The 19,831-nt window shown below is 38.5% G+C and overlaps 1 protein-coding gene across 1 annotated transcript; it reads left to right on the forward strand.

The window, feature by feature from the left end:
- The first annotated feature begins 297 nt into the window (after positions 1-297).
- Positions 298-15,927, forward strand: bnip3 (BCL2 interacting protein 3). The gene is made up of 6 exons (XM_042336968.1): positions 298-363; positions 10,748-10,928; positions 12,239-12,323; positions 12,713-12,819; positions 12,916-13,065; positions 14,518-15,927. The coding sequence occupies exons 1-6, from the start codon at positions 321-323 to the stop codon at positions 14,561-14,563; spliced, it is 612 nt and encodes a 203-aa protein (XP_042192902.1). The 5' UTR covers positions 298-320; the 3' UTR covers positions 14,564-15,927.
- The last annotated feature ends 3,904 nt before the right edge of the window (positions 15,928-19,831 follow it).

The following is a 19,831-nucleotide window of genomic DNA, read 5'->3' on the forward strand; positions in this document are numbered from 1 at the left end:
GGGGGCGGCTCCGGGGATCCGGCGATCCATTGGTCGCCGCTGCGCCCAAAACACACTGATGTCACTCTGTTTAGGTGCTGGAGAGTGAGGTGTGGAACCGGAGCAAAGGCACAGACAGGAGGAGGAGGAGGTGGGGGGAGGAGGAGGAGGTGGAGGTGGTGGCAGAGCCCGGGGGTGAAGACAGCACCAACAGCCCCCACCCCCACCCACACCCACCCACCCAACCCCACCCTGAACAAAGCGAGCAGGACAGGCACTGAGCAGAAAAGCCAGGCCACCCCCACCCACCCACCCACACCCACCACCCACCACCCACCGCCATGAGCGAGCAACGACAGAGCCATCAGGAGGAGAGTTTGCAGGGTAAGGGGCTGCTGCTCTGGTACCCCCCCCCCCCCCCCCCCTCCCCTCCCCCCCACCCCCTGTGTGTGCGTCTCTGCTTTAGTTATTTTGCTGCTGGTTTATTGTTGTGGGTGTTTGTTTTTAACTCCCCCCCCACCCCCCACCCCCCCACCCCCCCCACCCTCCTCCTCCCACAAAAATAATAATAATAATCCATTGCCCCCCCTCCCCCCTCCCCTCCCTCCCCCTCCACATATAATCAATCCCCAGTGAGTTGTTTTCGTCGCTGCGCAATTCAGTGATTTTCTGGGTCAGTTGTGTAATGAAAAGTCCGCAGTTCTTCCGCTTGTTGTCTATGTGTGTGTCTTTGCTGCGGGTTTTGCTGAGCAAGTGGGTTTAACAGGTTTATCATGTTACCCCCCCCCCTCTCTCTCTATATATATATGTGTATTAATATAATAAATCCACTCGATGGTGAATCTGGTTATTAATTCTCCGCACTTTTGGGCGGTCGAAGCGGATTCGAGACGCTTTTGTGAGGTCTGCGTCCATAAAGGTTGACGGGGACGGCAGAGCTGCCCATTGCCCTGTCAGAACCCCCCAAACCGCAGTCGTCGTCTTTTTGTTTCTCGCGTTTATTCATTAACCGGTTTAGTCGCCGCCGTCCGAAACCCTGAAAACAACTCACCTCGACCACGTTAGGGTCAACCGGTTTGCTTTCAGGAGCCGTCGATACCCAGCTTTAGGGCGGTCATCACAAAGCCAACCAATTGCACACTGTCCAACCCGGCAAACATGGCCCCAAACAAATCAATAGCCTACAATGATGCATTCATTGAAATCACGACTCTTCTGAACCCGTCTCTCTTCAGAAAGCCCTGTCGGTTTGTGTGTATTGTTTCATCGATGCTCAGCTATTGTGAGTATAATTTCCTGGCTTTATTGAGATGCCCTAACGTTATGTCCCACTCCATGGGGTCTCTGGTTTCCATGTCTTGTTTGGACCCTGCTTTCCTACTCCCAGGTACAGGGCTCCCTGCTCATGTCCAGCCTCAGTGACCTTGGCAGGTGTAGCTCCCAACTTTTTGTGTGGAGACAAGATCCCATCTTTTCAATCAAGATGGTGACGACACTTCCTAAACCTCAGGCACTGTTACCTGCTGGGTGATGCAAAAATCTGGGGAACCTTGCCTGGAATGTGTCATTGCCACCAAGTGTCCAGCTGCGCATGGAGTGAATACTGGTTTATCAGTCCATTTCAGAACGCCCTCCCCACCTAAAAACAAAGGAAAGAGGAACTCAGACAGATTCTATATATCACTCCTCCTGGCTGTTTACAGCAATGGTTGTTTCTCTTCGATCGTGCCTTTGGTCTCCCTCCCACCTCTCTACCTTCCTTTCACCCCTACACTCCTCCCCCATGCTTGGGCCCCGACACCTGACTGTTCAGCACTTTGGAACATCCTGCTGACGTGAAAGGCGCTCTATAAATGTAATGTTGTTGTTGTTCTCACTGAAGATTCTCATTTGAAAGACAGCCTTGCTAACTACCCAACTCTCTGTGTACCTATTTAATCTTTATAAGAACTGTGTGTGGCATTACATGGTCGATGATTCATGTAGATCTGTAATACGATTGCTACTTAACCTAATCAATGGACTTTTGAACGGTTACATGTGCCATGAATTATTCTGAATTTACATTTTGTTGACAACTGTACAAACAGCTAAGAATTGAAAGAAATTAATTGAACAGTTGTTACTCAATGTATCTGTCACATCTAATAAGGTGATATGGTAATATGTATTTTTCTTATGTCATTTTGTTTGGCTCTTTGTATATTGTTTCTGTTGGGAAATGTGTAATTAATTTGATATGTTAAAATAAAGAAGAGTGGGGAAGACGCAATGCATAAGAGAACAGACTTAGTCAGGTTTTCAACACAGCTTTCTTATTGAATGGTTAATAATACTAATAATCCTTACATTTGATGAAGCGCCTTATCACGTCTTCTAGACGTCTCAAAGCTCTTCACAGAATGTACTGTAAAGTGAATTGATGTATATTTTGTGGGCGAAGAAGAATGCCCAGGGAATGGAGGGACAGTTAGCATCCAGCAGGGGTGTTTGCCTTCTCACATATGTAGAGATTGGTCAAGGGCAGAGAAATACCAGGAAGTGAATTAAAAAAATATAATACAACCTTTCAGATGATAGTTTTAAAGTGTGTGGGTTTTATTGTTTATAATGTTGCAATTCCCAGCTTGAACTTGTAACTTTGCTATTCACTCCATTTTTTTTAACGAAATGAATGTTGTCAGTGACCACTGCACCTCTAAATGGCAATTTGTTATTATATTGATGTGGATACGGTAATGTGACTTAAGATCGTCAATGGCACAAAGAACATGCCATTGTGATAGCATGTGTCATCATCTAGTTGTGTGATGAAAGATTTGACACAATTACTAAATAATAGCGATCTTTGCATTTGACATAACGTCTGTAAACATGAACTGTCTTCTACTGCTTTACAGGGACTCGCTGTCCAGTGTATTGCCTAGGTATTTATAGGCAAGTACATTATTTGTAAACTGATATTGCATCTGTTTTGTTTATATTTTCCTCCCCCTACTGCCACTTAACTAACAATGTTCAATGTTACAATACCATACAACAAAAGCAGTATGTTTAAACCTGCATTTGCTGACTGCATTCAGAGTTTTAGTTGAAGTATATTCTGTTTGTATAGATTCCTGTGGTTAAAAATTAAAGTCATTGCTGTTTTTGATGATTCATGCTAAAGTTTGCATGAAATTATTTTATGCTCTGAAAGTACCTTGTGAGTTCACCATTGCATATTTGTTGATTACAAATCTTGTTGATTAAAAATGATACGTACAAATTTTGGGTATGTTTGTATGTTGGAAGGAAAGATGTACACTTAAGCCCTCAATGGCCAACTTGTTTAATTTACTTTGTATCTTGGCAGTTGATTAGGAAGGAAGCACCATTATTATTAACAGACATGGAAAGATATTTTGGTCAAACTGTTTACTGCTTTGGCTAGAGAGTGCTTAAAAATATATTATGGGAGGGGACTGCAATTAAGGATGTAGAAGATAATAATCCTTATTTGATATAGAGACTTAACATATTATCAAAGTATCAGAAACAGCTTCACAGGATTTACTGTTAAGGGCATTGACTTTGTATTTGCGGGTAAACGCAGCATCCAGTTTGCCCAAAGCATTGCCTCCCACAAACAGCCATGAAGTGAGTGATCGTTGTATCTGGGAGATTGTTGACTAGATGCATGTCAGTGACACATTCCATATTGTAGTCCTGGGTAACTATTTCATCCAGAAGCTTCCAGGTTTTCTATTTATAGTGTTCAGTAGATAAGAACAGAAACAAATTCCTCCAAAATACACAGTCGTTACACTTTGCAGTAAATCATGTGAAGCACCTTGAAACATCCTCCTAACGTGAAAGGCACAATGTCAAATGTATGGATTTGTATTATTATTTTCATGTTCATGGTTGCAATAGGTCAGTAAATGCCTATGGAACGTCCTCCCGAAGTGAAAGATGCTATACAAATGTAATTTTGTGGTTGTAAACTGGATGAAAGTGAGGAACATGTCTGAACATGATCTGGCGGATAGTAATGTCATAAAAGATGTCAAAGCCCTGTAGCTCAGTGGTTAGAGCACTCGCTTTGCAAGCGAGACACCTGGGTTGAATTCCAGGCAGAGGGCGAAACCTTGGGCAAGTTTCCTTACTTCACACACCTAATAATAATCCCTCCAAAAAAACAAAAACAATAATAAATTGGTCATTTTCAATCCACGACTGTTTGTGGGACACTGCTGTGCGCAATTGGCTGCCGCGTTTCGCCCACAAATATACAGTCAATTCACTTTACAGCATATTCTGTGAAACGCTTTGAGACGTCTAGAAGACGTGAAAAGCGCTATATCAAATGCAAGGATTATTATTATATTTTAAAGCCCCAAAATAGTTTGGTGGTTGGAACAGAGTGACCATTTCAAATTGATTAGTTCAGGTCATTTGTTCCCTGGTTGATATGGGAACATTTATTTATTGTTTAGCATTGGGACTTTTAGTAGGCTGCACTGGAAAGGGTCACAGCTGCTGAGATATACAGCCACAGACTTGTGCTTTTTCCATATAAGGAACTGAAATAGTTCTTTATGAATTGGATCTCATGTGCTGAATATATAAATATAGTTTGCATGGGGGGGTGGGGGAGGAGGAGGAAGCTTGAGAGAGAAAAACAAAGCACTACCACGTATTACACTGCACAATTGCTGGTATGATATGCTTGAGCATGTGATTGGGGGGGGAAAAATATCAACCTATTAAGCAAGGAGGGTACAGATGGTAAGGCTGTGTGTGTGTGTGTTAAGGCTTCTTTGTTTCAGATGAGGGATTCCCTTATCTGCAGTGTATACCTTTAAGTTAATGATTATCCTGTATTTGTAGAGCAGTAAACAAAGGCCAAAAATTAGCCATTTGCCAATTTTCATTAAAACAATTCGTATACTGTATTCTCATTTTGCAGAACATACTTTTTAAAATGAACACAATGTTTACGATTAGGCCAATTCACGTTTAAAACCTTTGGCCTTATTTTGCCTACAGATCAACAGGAAAATCAGATAGGATTGTGAGCTTATCATGTCTGTCATTGTCCTGTTTGCTACTCAGCATCACACAGCAGATGGGCAAAAGTGTGAACCTTCATTTTGTTCTTTCTGAACAAATACAAATATTGAACTTGGCAATTAATATACCAGGAGTTTTCATTCGCACAATGCCAATGTGCTGCTTTCATAGCTCCAAGCAGAGCTAGCAGTGCCAGTCTTGTCGTGCATTTTGCTTAGTGACCCAGAGTGTGTTAGATTTCATTTCAATTGAAAAACATTTAAGATTACTTGTATTTAAAATATTGTATTCATTCTTCGATTTTTTTGTACGTACCAATACTTTATGTACTTTTCGTGCTCTATGTTTTGCATTATGGATGCATATGTAATAGCATTTTTTTTAAATTAATAAAGAAAAACATTAAAGAAGAAATCGTTTATACTTCTACGTCCAGTAACTACCCGATCCAGTAATCAAGATCATTAAACTTGTGGCTATTTGTGTGACCTTGCTATGCACAAATTTGCTGCCATATTTGGCTACAAATACACAGATAATTGACAGCAATTATCTGTAAAGATGTCAGAGGCATTTCAATGTTACAGGTTCAATATCAACCTGATATAGGTTGATATTGAACATGTTGGGACAGCCTCCCGACGTGAAAGACACTTTACACATGTAATTTTTTTTTTGTTGTTGTATCATATGCAAGAATTATAGTATCAAGTTCATTTTTGAATGAGTCTAGTGACCTCCAGCATCCTTCCCAGTAATCTGTTCCATTTGTTTATTATTATTCCTATAAATAAATTCTTTCTGCCATCTGTCCTAAACTTCCCCTTCACAACTTGAAACCTCTTGAACTATTGCCTTTGCATATCTGACAATATAGTTTGGGCTTTATTTCTTTTATTCCTATTAAGGATCTTAAGGTTCGCATCTGATAAATATTCTTTTGAGGCTGAAAAGGCCTTATTCAATCATTCTTCAAATTTGATGTAAAGTGGAGTGACTGTGGGTGAACACGGTCAGCTGGCTGCGTACAGCAATGTCCCACAAACAGCCTTGGAGCAAGTGACCCATTTTATTTGGTGGATTGTTGGCCAGGACACCAGGAGAAACTCCCTTCTCTTTTCGAATTGTGCCATGGGATCTTTAACATCCATCTGGATGGGGTCTTGGTTTAAAGTCTCATCCGAAAGATGGATTTGGCTGTATACTTCCTCCAATTAGTGAATATAAGGATTTATTATAATAATCCTTGCATTTGATACAACGCCTTATCTCATCGTCAAGACGACTTAAAGCACTTCACAGAATTGTTATTGTGCAGTGTAGTGAGGGCCTGAAGTTGCCATTAGAATTGCTAGCATGTTTGTGCCACTTCATAGTGTACCAGCTTAACTCACTAAACAAAATCCCTCCTTAAACAGGTATTTGACGAAGTGCTGCTTAAATAATATTATCCTTGCATTTGATAGAGCGCCTTATCATGTCTTCGAGAAGTCTCAGAGCGCTTCACAGAATATACTGTAAAGTGAATTGACTATATATTTTGTGGGCGAAACGCTACAGCCAACAGTGTCTCACAAACAGTTGTGGATTGAGTGACCATATTATTTTTTAAGGGATTATTACCCTCCAAAAAGCGATCTGCCAATCAACTAACAACCGGGTTCCTATTTACTGCTAGATAAACAGAGGCATAATAATAATAATCCTTGCATTTGATATAGCGCTTTTCACGTCAGGAGGATGTCCCAAAGCGCTTCACAGAACACACTGTAAAGTGAATTGACTGTATATTTGTGGGCGAACGCGGCAGCCAATTGCGCACAGCAATGACCCACAAACAGTCGTAGATTGAAAATGACCAAGTTATTATTGTTTTTGGTTTTTGGAGGGATTATTATTAGGTGTGTGGAGTAAGGAAACTTGCCCAAGGTTTCGCTCTGCCTGGAATTGAACTCAGGTCTCTCACTCACAAAGCGAGTGCTCTAACCACTGAGCTACAGGACTCCACAAATGTCGAGTAAGGAAACTTGACCAACGTTTCGTCCTGCCTGGGAATCAAACTCAGATCCTCTCGCTTGCGAGGCGAGTGCTCTAACCTCTGAGCTACAGGACTCCACACCATGCCATGTTCTGTGCCCACCAAATTCAAGCAGATTCTGGTCCAATCATTGTGCTGACATTGTGGGTGGTGGGGTAGGAAGAGTGGACCAGTCAGTAACTATTGATTGCCCTTGACCACAACTTTTGAAACTGGATAATTACCAACAGCAATCATGTGGCGAATCAAAAACATTTCAGACTTGAGGCAACAAAACAAATCACACACTAGGATCCACCAAGAGCAAGTATTGACACAGCTGCGTATGGTCTTGTTGGTGAAAGCAAAATCAATCTTTTAATCTGGGAAAAAGTGTACAGTGGCTGTGACTGTATGTGTTTGAAAGAGAGTTAAACAAAGGGTTCTTTGGGTGGCCAAGATCTAAGCGATTGTGTCCAAGGATGTTCCCTTGTGCTTGTTATTTTTCTTAAGTGTTGCAACAGTTTTGCTTGGGATTGATTGATCTTTATAAATGAAGTACTGTAACTTCTTCTGATCCAAGTCTTTCTGTTTTGTTTCCGAAAATCTCCCAAATACAATTGGTCACTCACTCACATGGCTGTTTATGGGACATTGCTGCGCGTGACTAGCTGCTATGTTCGTGCACAAATACTCTCTCTCTACTTTACAGTACTTCCTGATTACAAACTCTTTTCAGCCTTACGAGCATGATAGGACCTGTGAATCTGTCAGAAGACCTGTCAGAGTCTCTGGCACAGACCTTCAGCTGACTAGAAATGTGAACAAACTGGAAATGTTAACAATGTTTGCAATAATACAATGCAAATTAAGTGTTTGATGTATCTAAACATGAGATTTGTAGGTAAGGCTTTGTTTTCGCTGTATGGATTAAAACAAACCGACTCCAATAGAGATTCCGATCATCTTGGCACACAAGGACTGCTATTCTGCCAACCTTAATTTTGTTGAAGTATTGTGATGTTGTCCTTGAAGGGGTTATCATGACGATGAATGTTTAATGAACCATTTCCTAACACCCCTTCACCAATTGTTGGTGTCACAATAACATTTAAAATCTGGAGGAAAACTACACAAAAAATCTTCTAGCAATTATAGATGCCTTCCCCCTTATATAGGAACTTGTTTAGATGAAAAATTTGAGGCAAATTATCAAGTACTATTAAGATTGTTTAGTAATTGTAGCAGCAGAATCCATATTGTATTAATGGGAGCTTGCCCCTGCTATTGCCTTGTGGCACAGAACTATATCAGTGTTGATGGGAGGGAAGATAACATTTTCAACAGGAAATATGCTAACTGAATGTCAGGAGATAGAGTGCTATAGTGAGGTGATGCCAGCATAATATTCAAATGTACTTGTCTCTGCAGCTCTTGTGTCTACTCAGGTATCTAAACTGATGTAATAAAATAATAGAATTGCTGAAACACACTGCATTTTGTGATGAGCGAATAATAATGCTAATCTTTGCATTTTGATCATAATACCTTGTCAATCATTTCAAAGTATTTCTTCACATGATGTAATTGGGACTGCAGCCAAGTTTTGAAAATGTTAACTGAGTAAAAGTGTTAGTTTACATAACCAATCTTTGTGGATTTGCTCATTTTATTTAGATGTCAGACATTCAAACACATTCAAATACATTGTTCAGATGAAAACAGGAAATGACTTAGCTGTACTACTTATTTTAGACAGGCTTTCTCTGGTACTTCAAGTGACACTCAAAATCAGTGTTTACCTTTTTACAGCAGTAGGTGGCGGACTTGCATAGGGAAAAAGTTTTTTTGCTTTGCAAAATGATTGTACAGTCCATTTTATGAGTGAAGTAGATGACGACATAACATTTTGTATGTGTAGTGATCCAAATCTAGATGTGTACCTTTAGTGTGAACAAACACTGACATATTGTGAACTATTGTAAAGAAAGTCTGAAGATGACCAGCAAAGGGGCAAGATATTCCGCTTGTGACTTTAATGATACTTGTTTTAAATTGTATAAGTACACAGAGACAAAGTCACTATGTTTGGTAGCAAACAAAATATCGGCTCAAATGGATCAAGAACATGTACAGGGACATGTCAATAAGCATTAGTCATGTTTGTAGAGTTTTGGACTGGGTAAAGCCAGGCAAATATAATTCTGCATTTGGAATGTTTGCTTCCATAGAAATGTTAATTGTGAGAAGGTTTCCGATTCATGAATCTACACATCTAAAATAAGTAGTACAGCTTAGTCATTTACTGTTTTGCTGAAAACTGATCAGTTACGGTTATTGGTTTAACTTGACAGAAATCAGGGAATTTCCTGCTATGTAGTTTATAGGAGTAAGATAAGGCTAGAAAAAACCCAATTACAATCTTCGTCAAACATTTATGCTGATGCAGGGCTAGAATTGTTGCCAAGTAAAATAAATGATGCAAATAAAATTTACCCAAAGAGCTTTGATAATGTTTGTGAAGTAGCATCTCGAGTTACTGCACCATTGATGTCCCCAGAATAGATCTGGCTTCAACTTTGGTTATTTTGTTTCACCTCTCACTGAAACAAGGGTTTTATTCTCTTCTCTAAATGTAACAAATCTTTCCACGGGCAGTTATAATGGAATTTTCTATTATAATCACACATTGCAAAATTTGCTGCACGTAACAAATGGAGCAGAATAACCCCTAAGTTGTTTTAATAAAGAAAGCCGCAGGACTGGCTTTAGTAATGATTGCTATTGAAGTTTTATTACAGGACCTTTCAGACCATGGTTTTGTGAGCTGACACAGTTTTTGCTGTATTCTATAACCATGGAGTTCTATGGTTCTAAGCTTTGTTGTTTGATAGTGCCCATAGTGCACAGCAGTGGGACATTGCAAGTAAAAATGAGGAGAGAGATCAGAGAATATTGCGGCTTACTTATCTGGGGATGGAGGCGTTCATCAAACTTGCCTCTGGGCTGCAACCAACTGTAATTGTCTTGTACAAAAGAATAAAGATATATTTGCAGTCTCAACATGACATATTCAGAGAGTTGTACACAAAGACAGAAACAGCTGGTTGCATGTCCTGCACAAGGCTATGTGTTATACAATAACTTTGTGCTAAGAGTCTGAAGCTAAAGACAGACTGTCTGGTTAGCTGAAATGAGAAACCAGTTCTTAGTAATCACTGAGCATTGCTCATAAAGAAATCTAATCTGCTGTTACATTAACCATACTTGGTCTATAGTAAACTCCTGATAACTTGACCCTGTTTTAACTTGTTGCAACCACTTAAGTCACCATACAGCCAATATCCTGGCCACACTTATTTATGTATTTATACATATGCCTAACTCGCCACTCCGGATAACTCGTCACTGAGCCCTTTCCCCTTAGGGTGATGAGTTATCAGGAGTTTACTGTACATTATGGAATTCTGCACAGTAGGGTGGGATAAAGAATTCAACTACGAGCCAGATTGCACAATGGTTGACGATGCAGGAAGCAAGAATGGGATTTAGCAACAACAACGTTATTTCTATCAGAGATGTTCAGATCAAGCATTAATCTTTTCTCTTTCAGCCTTTTTTTGTCTGTTTTCTCTTTAGATTTGCACTTTTTTTATATATCTGCGGATCTGACTGTTTTGCTTCTCATCCACTCAGGATCCTGGGTCGAGTTGCACTACAGCAGCAACGGTAACAATGGGAGCAGTACACAGAACGGAGGGCATGAGCAGATCCCAGCATCCACCTCGATCCTGAATGGTGAAATGGAAAAGATACTGCTTGATGCACAGCATGAATCAGGACGAACTAGCTCCAGAGGAAGCTCTCACTGTGACAGGTACTTGCAAAATGTAGTTGAGTTGCAAGAAACCGTACAGAGGATTAATTCTCTTTTTAAGCACTTGTGGTTGCAGAGAATGACATGGTCCAGCCATCCTCGGTCTTCAGCAGAATCTTCTGGGAAGTTTTGAGCAGCTTGGCTGAAAGTTCCACCAGGTCTTGACCTATAATACCATTTTGTTTTAATTTAAGGTCACGCAGAACTGTGGAAAATGCTAAAATTCAGTTTTAGTTAGTCGTTACCTCATATACAGTGTTGCCATCCTTCTTAATTCACCCGATTCCCAGCTGTAGCTTGCAGTTACATGGGCAATGTTAGGTCAGAGCTCACTATGGGTCAATTATAAAAATAATTTGTTCAAGTTTCATTCGCAAACAAGAGATTTTTTTTGGAGCGACTTCCTGGAATTAATGACTCTGCACTATTGTGGAATGTGTTTGTCTTTGGTTTCATGTGCACAAGGAGTCCTCCTTAGTCAGGACTCTATGCATCAGACAGCTTTATACAGACTTCTGATGCTGGGAGCAAGATATATTTATGGGTTTGGTGTATCTGATCCAGAAATAATGATTCTGACATTGTTTGCTCTGGATAAACCTGGATAAACTCTCTATTGTTTAGTTCATAGCTACGTAAATTATTTTCTCATCACTTTAAGATCTACATGAGCTATAATTTTATGGTACAGTGAAGGTGTGGATTGCATAATCACATACCTTGTAATTCACCACATGATTAAGGTCTTGATTTTAGTAGGAGTTGAACACGGAAACAATAAGGTGAAGAGAAGCGTTAATCCTGAAAGAGAATGAGAGTGAAGCTCGAGTCGTTGTGGCTGTTATCTACAATTTAAAAAAAAATCATAGCCTTATGTTTACTCTGCCATTGTTCTAATGCAATCTCAGTGAAACAGAAACAAGGTGATGTCAGTGGAGCTAAAATTACGCCCATGATGAGAAGATTTTACGGTTTTGATATCAGTGAACAGCAATATGGTTACAAGGAGCACAGGGTATTATAAAGGAATTTTTCTTTTTAGTGTTAAGCAGAACTGCGAGCAGATTAAGGGCTCACTATGCAGTTTGATCTGAGTCCAGGGTCCCCATTAGTAGTTTTAAACCACGCAGGACAGTTTATCTTTGCATAGTTTCATATTGCAGGACCCAATACATCATATTTAAAGTAGTTTCAAAATCTGTTTGGTTGCTCTAATTAAACTGGTCAAATTCTGTTCCAATATCTACCTGTAAAATATCTACATTGTTTCAAGACACTTTCTAATGGTTTCCCTTGGTTCTTTGATACAGCCCTCCCCGCTCCTTGACTCCTCAACAACCTTGTCGTGGTTCAGATGTGGACGTGCAGAGCAATGGAGAAAAAAACAGTTCGCAAGTAAGAAGAATTACTGAAAAATTGTTGTGTTTAGACAAGACATAGTTGACCTTGTTTCTCTTAAGAACTGTATTTCAGTGGAGATGGAGTGCTTGAAATTTCATTTAAGGGTCTAAAATCTGAAGCCGTTCTCTTAACTGCACCTTCTGGTTTGTGGATATTGAATCATGAATTTTGCATTCCAATATCGGTAACCAGGCGTTGAGGTTAGCGACTTGAATAGAGTTTGCACATATAACATTTGAACCACTTGTGAGGTCAGTAAACTGACAGTTACGTTTTTTAAATCTTTATTTTGAACGGGGATCATTCTGTTGGAACTGTTTTAATTAATTGACGTTGCATATTCCTGCTGGAGAATATTTGACAAATTTGTTTCCTCTGATTAGTCTGAAGAAGATTATCTTGAGAGAAGACGAGAAGTTGAAAACATGATGAAGAAAAATGCTGACTGGATATGGGATTGGTCAAGCAGACCTGAAAACATCCCCCCTAAGTAAGTACAGACTTTGCTTATCATCTAGACTAGAGTTAGCCATTTTGCTTTCTATTGATCAGTGCCGCATCAGCTAAGTGTTTTCTTTTGAAACAGGGAATTCCAGTTTAAACACCGTAAACGTTCTGCCACTTTGAGTATAAGGAATACAGGAGTCATGAAGAAAGGTGGTATTTTCTCAGCTGAATTTCTGAAAGTCTTTCTGCCGTCCCTTCTTATCTCCCACATACTGGCTGTGGGTTTGGGGTAAGTGATGACTAAACTATATATGATGACTGCACTGTCTTTTCAGAAAAATAATTATTTAAACATTGTTACGTTATTAAATGTTCCGGGACGCTACCCTGCATGAAGGGAGCTATACAAATGCAAGTTGTTATTGTTAGATTACTGTTGAATTAGTCAGCTGAGTTAACAAAAATAAATGGAGTGATAATTTCAAACTTTTCAATTCATATGTGAAAAGTTTCTGTTTTTGCAAAGGACAGTTGGATGTATGAGCAACTTCATCTTAGTTACATTTTAACTTATTTACAAATATTCAAGGTTCACACCTGCACACCAAGGGGATTCTGTCAGCATTGGTTACCTTTCTACTGAACCCTTTGAGAAGGAAAAAAGCCTCTCTCTACCACATCTCTCAAATAATACATGAGATTTATTTGAAATTTCCATCTTTCTTCAAATGCCCTTTGATATGTATGTCTGTATGTCTTTGTTTTGTTCTGTGCCTGGCAACATCCACAGTATGCTCTTCACCATGTGATGTCAGGAAAAATATATTATGGTGCAAAACACTTTGGGATAGATTGTATTTCTTTCTTGCATTAGGTCCTCAAAGTAAACATGTTTTAAGAGGTGCAGTCTATTTTTTTTTCTTTTTTTGGTGTAGCATTTTGAAGGGAAAAAGTGTAATTAACAAAAAACTAATTCATGAGATGATGTATACATTTACTTCATTCTCCCCCCAAAAGTCTCAAAAACACTTTTTAGTGATTACACATCTTTATGACTGAAGAAGTGGCTCCCATTAAATTTTGTGTTTATACAGTCCTTCCTATCTAGACGAATCTATCCGAATTAATCTACCATTCAATTGTATGAATACTAAATTTGGTCTGTTTTTGGTGAATTTGGATGAGGGGATGATATTGGCCAAGACACCAGGAGAACTCCCTGCTCATCTTTGAAATAGTATCTTGGGATCTTTAACTTCTAAATTGAGCAGACAGGACTCAGTTTAGCAACTCAATCAAAGGATGGCACCTCAAACAATGCAGCATTCCCTCAATATCACACAGAGTGTCAGTGTAGATTATGAACTCAAACCATGATGTGGAGCTCTAACCCAGAGAGGTGGTGTTGCAGTCAAAGAGAATTAACCTACATAAGTGATTTGTACAAGTATTTTGAAATGTTGTCATCAAAAGCTTAACTTGTGCTTCTGTAGCTCCTTTCACATAGGATAACGTGTCAAAGTGCTTTACAGAGATAGGCAGGAACATATGTCAATATACATAAGTACAAAGCCATACAATGCTGTATCTGAGTTACCAAGTTAGAGTTGTTATTAAAATACTCTATCTAATATTCTAGATTAAAATATTAAAAGCAACCTTTAGTTATGCGATCGTAACTTGTGCTAAAATGAATTGGTTCTAAACTGTATTTCTTTTAACAAAAGATTCTTCTTTTTAGAATTTATATAGGCAGACGCATTAGCACCCCATCTAGTACTGTCTGAAGGAACGTCGTTGGACACATACAGGTACAGCATTCAGCGGGTCCTGTGAAGAATTCTTTGAGAGGCAGCCACAGGCTATAGTATTGGTCTATATTCCGGTAGATGCTGTTTTATTGTTTAATTATAACACTAGAGAGTATGTCATAGTTGTTCACCTGCTGCCTCCTTGAAAAATGTATTGAATAAACTCAAAAACATTTGCATGTAGCACAGCCCTGAGGCAGAACAGGATTTGATTTCACAGAAATCTTTTCATAAAGGAATGAACTGTGGTGCTGTGGATTTAATATTCCTAATGTATAATATAAAAGCTGACCTGTTTGATTTAAGAGCCAGCAGTATAGCATATTTTCACAATATCTCAAAAGTATTGTAGAAGGTGGACAAACTTAATTCATTTTAATTAATGGATTTGTGTGCACTGCTCACATTGGTTTATAAAACTAACAAATTAACTGCTAAATAAAAATGTGATTGTTTGAGATTTGTATTTGCTACCAAAGCAAAAATACACAAAATTATGAATAGCAAGAATCAACAAAGCAAGAAGTGTATTGTTTATTTTGTCATTGCTAATGTGACAATAGTCAAATATGTACAACCAAAGGTTTATGTGATTAAACGAATAACATTGTAATCTTGTTCAGAATTCAGTACCACAGATTTGAGTTTTTACATCTCTTATGGAAATGTTATAAAACAGAGCATGATAGATGTTTTTGAGAAAGATAACTTTTTTAAAGGGAGAAGAATGGCTTTTAAATCAATTTCCCCTACAAAACAATCTGTAACTAACAATTGCAAAGGTTTTGCTTCCAGATTTATAAATATTGAGAATTGCACTGCCTTAAGCATAAGTCAGATTTCAATATGCAGAACATGCATAATATGCACTTTTCCGTGACTGCACTGGATTTCAATGATGAACTGTCTCCGTGATAAACCACAAGAAAGCAATACATCCAAGACTTGACTGCATTTGTTTTAATGTACTTGATTATATATGAATATTTAAAAATAAATTAGCCCAATTTATGTGTACCTTATATTGCTGAAATGCTTGTTTAGAAATGGTCTTCATCTAAGAAGCCAAGTTAGAACAGATGTTTCATGCAGTTGTTAAAAGTCTGAGAGCCGACTTGTGTAATAGTGTCAAATTTTGCTGTATGCTTCGTGTTTGCAATCAGAATCAAACTGTTTAATTTGTTTTGAAAATCTGTGAAGTAAAAATTAAAGTCTTGTATTATCATTAAATTCCATATGGTGGATCCTCTTGATGTTCTTAATCATTATCTATGCATTACGTTCTAGGTGTGCTATAGGAACTTTAAAATAAATGCTGTACATACAGTCTTTATAATCTACTTCTTTGAAAGGGACTTATTGCTGAGTGTACATTTGCCTTGTTGACACTGTTCCCTTTTGCTAATGATACAACTGCCACAGACTGGCGAGCTCTCCGTGTGATAAGCAGACAGTGACTAATCATCGAAAGCGGCTCTGGACAGAATTGGACAGCGCAGATAAATTGTACATTAACTTCAGCACAGAGAACAGAAGATTCTTGAAAAAACATTCTTCAAACAACTTCACCATGAGAATTCCCACCCATGTGTTAATTCTAAAAACTTCCTCCAGTTCTAAAAATGCAAGAGCATTACCTAGTAGTTATTATTTGATTTACACTGGAGCACAACAACAACAACAAGATTCCATTTATAGAGCGCCTTTCACGTCGGGAGGATGTCACAAATGATAACAATGCCTAGAAAACTGGTGTGAATCTTCAAGAAAGCTCATCAGTCTTATTTGTATCTGTTTGTAGCTTCAATGATCCACAAAAGCTACAGAGACATTTGAACTCTTGCTTTTAGACTCAATTCCAAAACTGCACCAATGATTAATTTGGATAGGAATGCCTTTGCATGTCAGATTTTATCCATGGAGGTTCAGAAAACATATCCAGGTGTTCAGTACAAGATCATGATTGGAGCACAAAAATTAACTCCTTGAAGTGGTCCTGCATGATTTTGCACAAAACCCAAAAGCCACAGCACCTAATTTACTCTTCTGTCACAAAGTATATATACACGGAATAGCATCAGTGCAGCTTCACACACCTATCTTCTTTATGAATAATCAGACAGAATCATCATCTGGTGTTCTTTAATCAAGTACATTTATTGGAACTTTGTGATGGACATTCAGAGAGTGGTGACAAAGTGATTGAAAGCTCACCCACACTGATCGTGATGTAGAGCTGGCAGGGACATGAAGGAGGCTTGTATTTGCTGACCGGAGGGAGCGGTCAGGGTAGTAGGTCACAGAGGTCGGGTGGGTGAGGCCATGGAAGCATTTGAAAGTGAGGATTTGGTCCACTTCAATTTGATCCACAGGGAGACAGGGAGCCAAGTGAGAGTGAGGATGATGGGCTTGTAGAGTTTGGTGTGTAATGGGGCCTGGGCTATAAACTGAAGGTCTTACCTGATTTCCCCCTATTTCAACTCGATTTGATAAGATAACATATTTCAGATACAAAATGAAAGTTTGTGAAATCTGATATTTATGACTAAAAGTGATTGACAATTGTAGCCAAATTCATTAGGAGGGAGAGGCTCTGAACTGCCAATTTGGATGCTGGCCCCCCAAATTAAATAGTATGTCTTGAATAGTCAAAATTTATATTTATTTATTTAAAATACTTTGTTGATTGACTGGGAGCTGAACTGAATCTTTATGGAGCTGCTTTAGGACACCACAGTTGAAAAGTCATATTGTCATTTCACTATCAAAACCCTGTGGCCCTCTTTGAATTCAGTAAAATAAAGTTCAGCAGAACTTAACTGTGGCTGTATCATGATGGGATGCACAAGGTCAGTGTTAGAAAATACATACTTTTGAAGTGCTTAATTTTCCAAATGCCGTTTTCTGGCATTTTCTTTGAAGAAGGATCAGGGAGAAAGAACCATCAAACCAGTGTGTGAATTGGTTTCTACTGCTGAAAGGACTAGACTGGGGGCAATAATGTAATTTCTTGCATGGCTGGCCACAGCTCAGAGGAACATTGAAGGGTAATGTACACAAGCTATTTTTGTATGAGCTAAATTAACCTTTCGCTTGCTGGGCAAAGGGCCAAAGAGGCAAGGCGGTTTCTATTTTTTATCTCAGCTGTAGATCAAATAAACTGTACAAGAGCTGTCTGAATGTCTCCTCCAGAATTTTTTTTATAAAACACTGATTAAATGCGTCACAGAACCAAGTCAATAATGAACGATTCTTCTATATTTAAATCACAATGTTACCAGGAGTCAAACTAAGCAAACGTTCATGTCTAGATCTTAAGCAAAGGTGAAGTTCCATGTTAACTGATCTGCGTTCAACTGAGGACAATGGTATCTCATGTGAAGGATCAAAGCAATTATAGCAATTACAGGAGAGTTATGTGTTAAAAGCTGGAGATGTTATTTGGCAAATGTAAATACTGTACAGTACCATGCAGACTGCTAAATTCAGCTCATGAAAGTTTTTTTNGCATAATTATATATTTCACAATTACCCCCTGTGATTCATCAAATTAAACTTTGTAAAAGAGTACATACAAACCTGAACAAGGGCTGTCTCTGTGATTGGAAGAGAAATATTTACAATGGCCACCAGATGGAGCATTTTTTAGAACAAATGTTACATTTTGGAATTGTAATTTTAAAGTTCTTGGATCATTAAATGGAAATATAAACAGATGGCTCTGAATAGCAGCAGATTTTGTATGGAAATAATGGCAGTTATCATTGCAGGCTTGAAACCCACTAATATTTCGCCCACAAATATACAGTCAATTCACTTTACAGTATATTCTGTTAAGCGCTTTGAGACGTCTAGAAGACGTGAAAATCGCTATATCAAATGCAAGGATTATTATTATCTTTATTATTATTTGAAAAGAGAAGTGTATTTCTCCCAGTGAACTGGCCAATGATCCTTGCCAAAAATAAAATATGATGGGAATGCAGCCAATTCATTCATAGCTGTTTGTGGGACATTGCTGTTCGCAAATTGGCCGTTGTGTTCGCCCTCAAAATTTCCACACAGTCACACCACTTTATGGTATATTCCTGTGAAGCCATTTGAGATGTCTCGATGATGCAATAAGGCGCCATATGAAATGCGAATTTATTATTATTTATAATGGACTAATTATATAGGACTAATATGAGTCCTAAAATGCCTTATTTTGGAAACGCCTTTGCAAGATTACGTGTATCCTCCCATTAATACTTTTGGATTGACTGTGTATTTTGTGGTGACACACGGCAGCCAGTTTGCACTCAGCAATATCCCACACACAGACATGGTGTGAGTGACCAATTTTATTTGGAGGATTTGTCAGTCAGCACAGCAGGAGAAACTCCCTTTTCTTTTCGAATAGTGCCAAGAGATCTTTAACCTGAATAGGCAGATCGGACTTTGCTTTAACATCTCATCCAAAGCACAGTTGTCACATGACTTCACATGGTACACTATCTTCTCTTGTGTGCTCTTACAACTGCCGGATGGGCCTATGTGGGTCAAATGTTCAATTATGTTCAAATGCATACAGGTGCCTTTAATTATACAATTAACTACCAATGAAATTACTTTTTCAATGGCTAATTTAATAATTAAAGGCACCTTATGCCTTTGCATTTGAATCTGGTTATCCCATGGGCTATCAGCCCACCTTTATTTTATATCCCTTAATCCCATCTATCAACATCCATAATCTCAAATTTTTCAGTTGACTGATACAGACCGACCAAGTCTTACATTGCCTGTTCAGTTTTCTTTTCAGTTTACAGATGTACAAGGGTAAAATAGGAATTACATTAATATTACTAATACAGCTTCCTTTGGAACATCTGTGAAGTAACTTTGAAAACCTCAAACACTCAAACCACAAATTGTTCAGTACCGTCTGCACTGAAATGCTTTGTAAATATTATACATCAGAAATGCTTCAACTTTTGGCATTGGGGATCAAAAGAAAGAACAGTTTCTTTGATACTGTAGTTTATGATTGAGCTGAAGGATATCACATCTTTAATGATTTGGATGCAAGGCATGTTTTGTTAAAAATAAATGTGTATTGTTTTATTATTGGACCAACAAATCGATTCTCACTCAAAATATTGCTGCATCAAAAAGGTGGTGTCTCTTGTTTATTGTGCCGATTATAATTTATAACTCAATTTAGGATATAAGCCATATTATTTTGAATGTGAATTCAATTCT

The sequence above is a fragment of the Callorhinchus milii genome, unplaced genomic scaffold, assembly GCF_018977255.1.
Source record: "Callorhinchus milii isolate IMCB2004 unplaced genomic scaffold, IMCB_Cmil_1.0 Scaffold7, whole genome shotgun sequence".
In the NCBI taxonomy this organism is placed as follows: domain Eukaryota; kingdom Metazoa; phylum Chordata; class Chondrichthyes; order Chimaeriformes; family Callorhinchidae; genus Callorhinchus; species Callorhinchus milii.

Coding starts and splice junctions, on each gene's coding strand:
- bnip3 (XM_042336968.1), top strand. CDS start 321: ATGAGCGAGCAACGACAGAGCCATCAGGAGGAGAGTTTGCAGG. Junction 12,324..12,712: donor GAGAAAAAAACAGTTCGCAA/GTAAGAAGAATT, acceptor TCCTCTGATTAG/TCTGAAGAAGATTATCTTGA. Junction 13,066..14,517: donor ATACTGGCTGTGGGTTTGGG/GTAAGTGATGAC, acceptor TCTTCTTTTTAG/AATTTATATAGGCAGACGCA.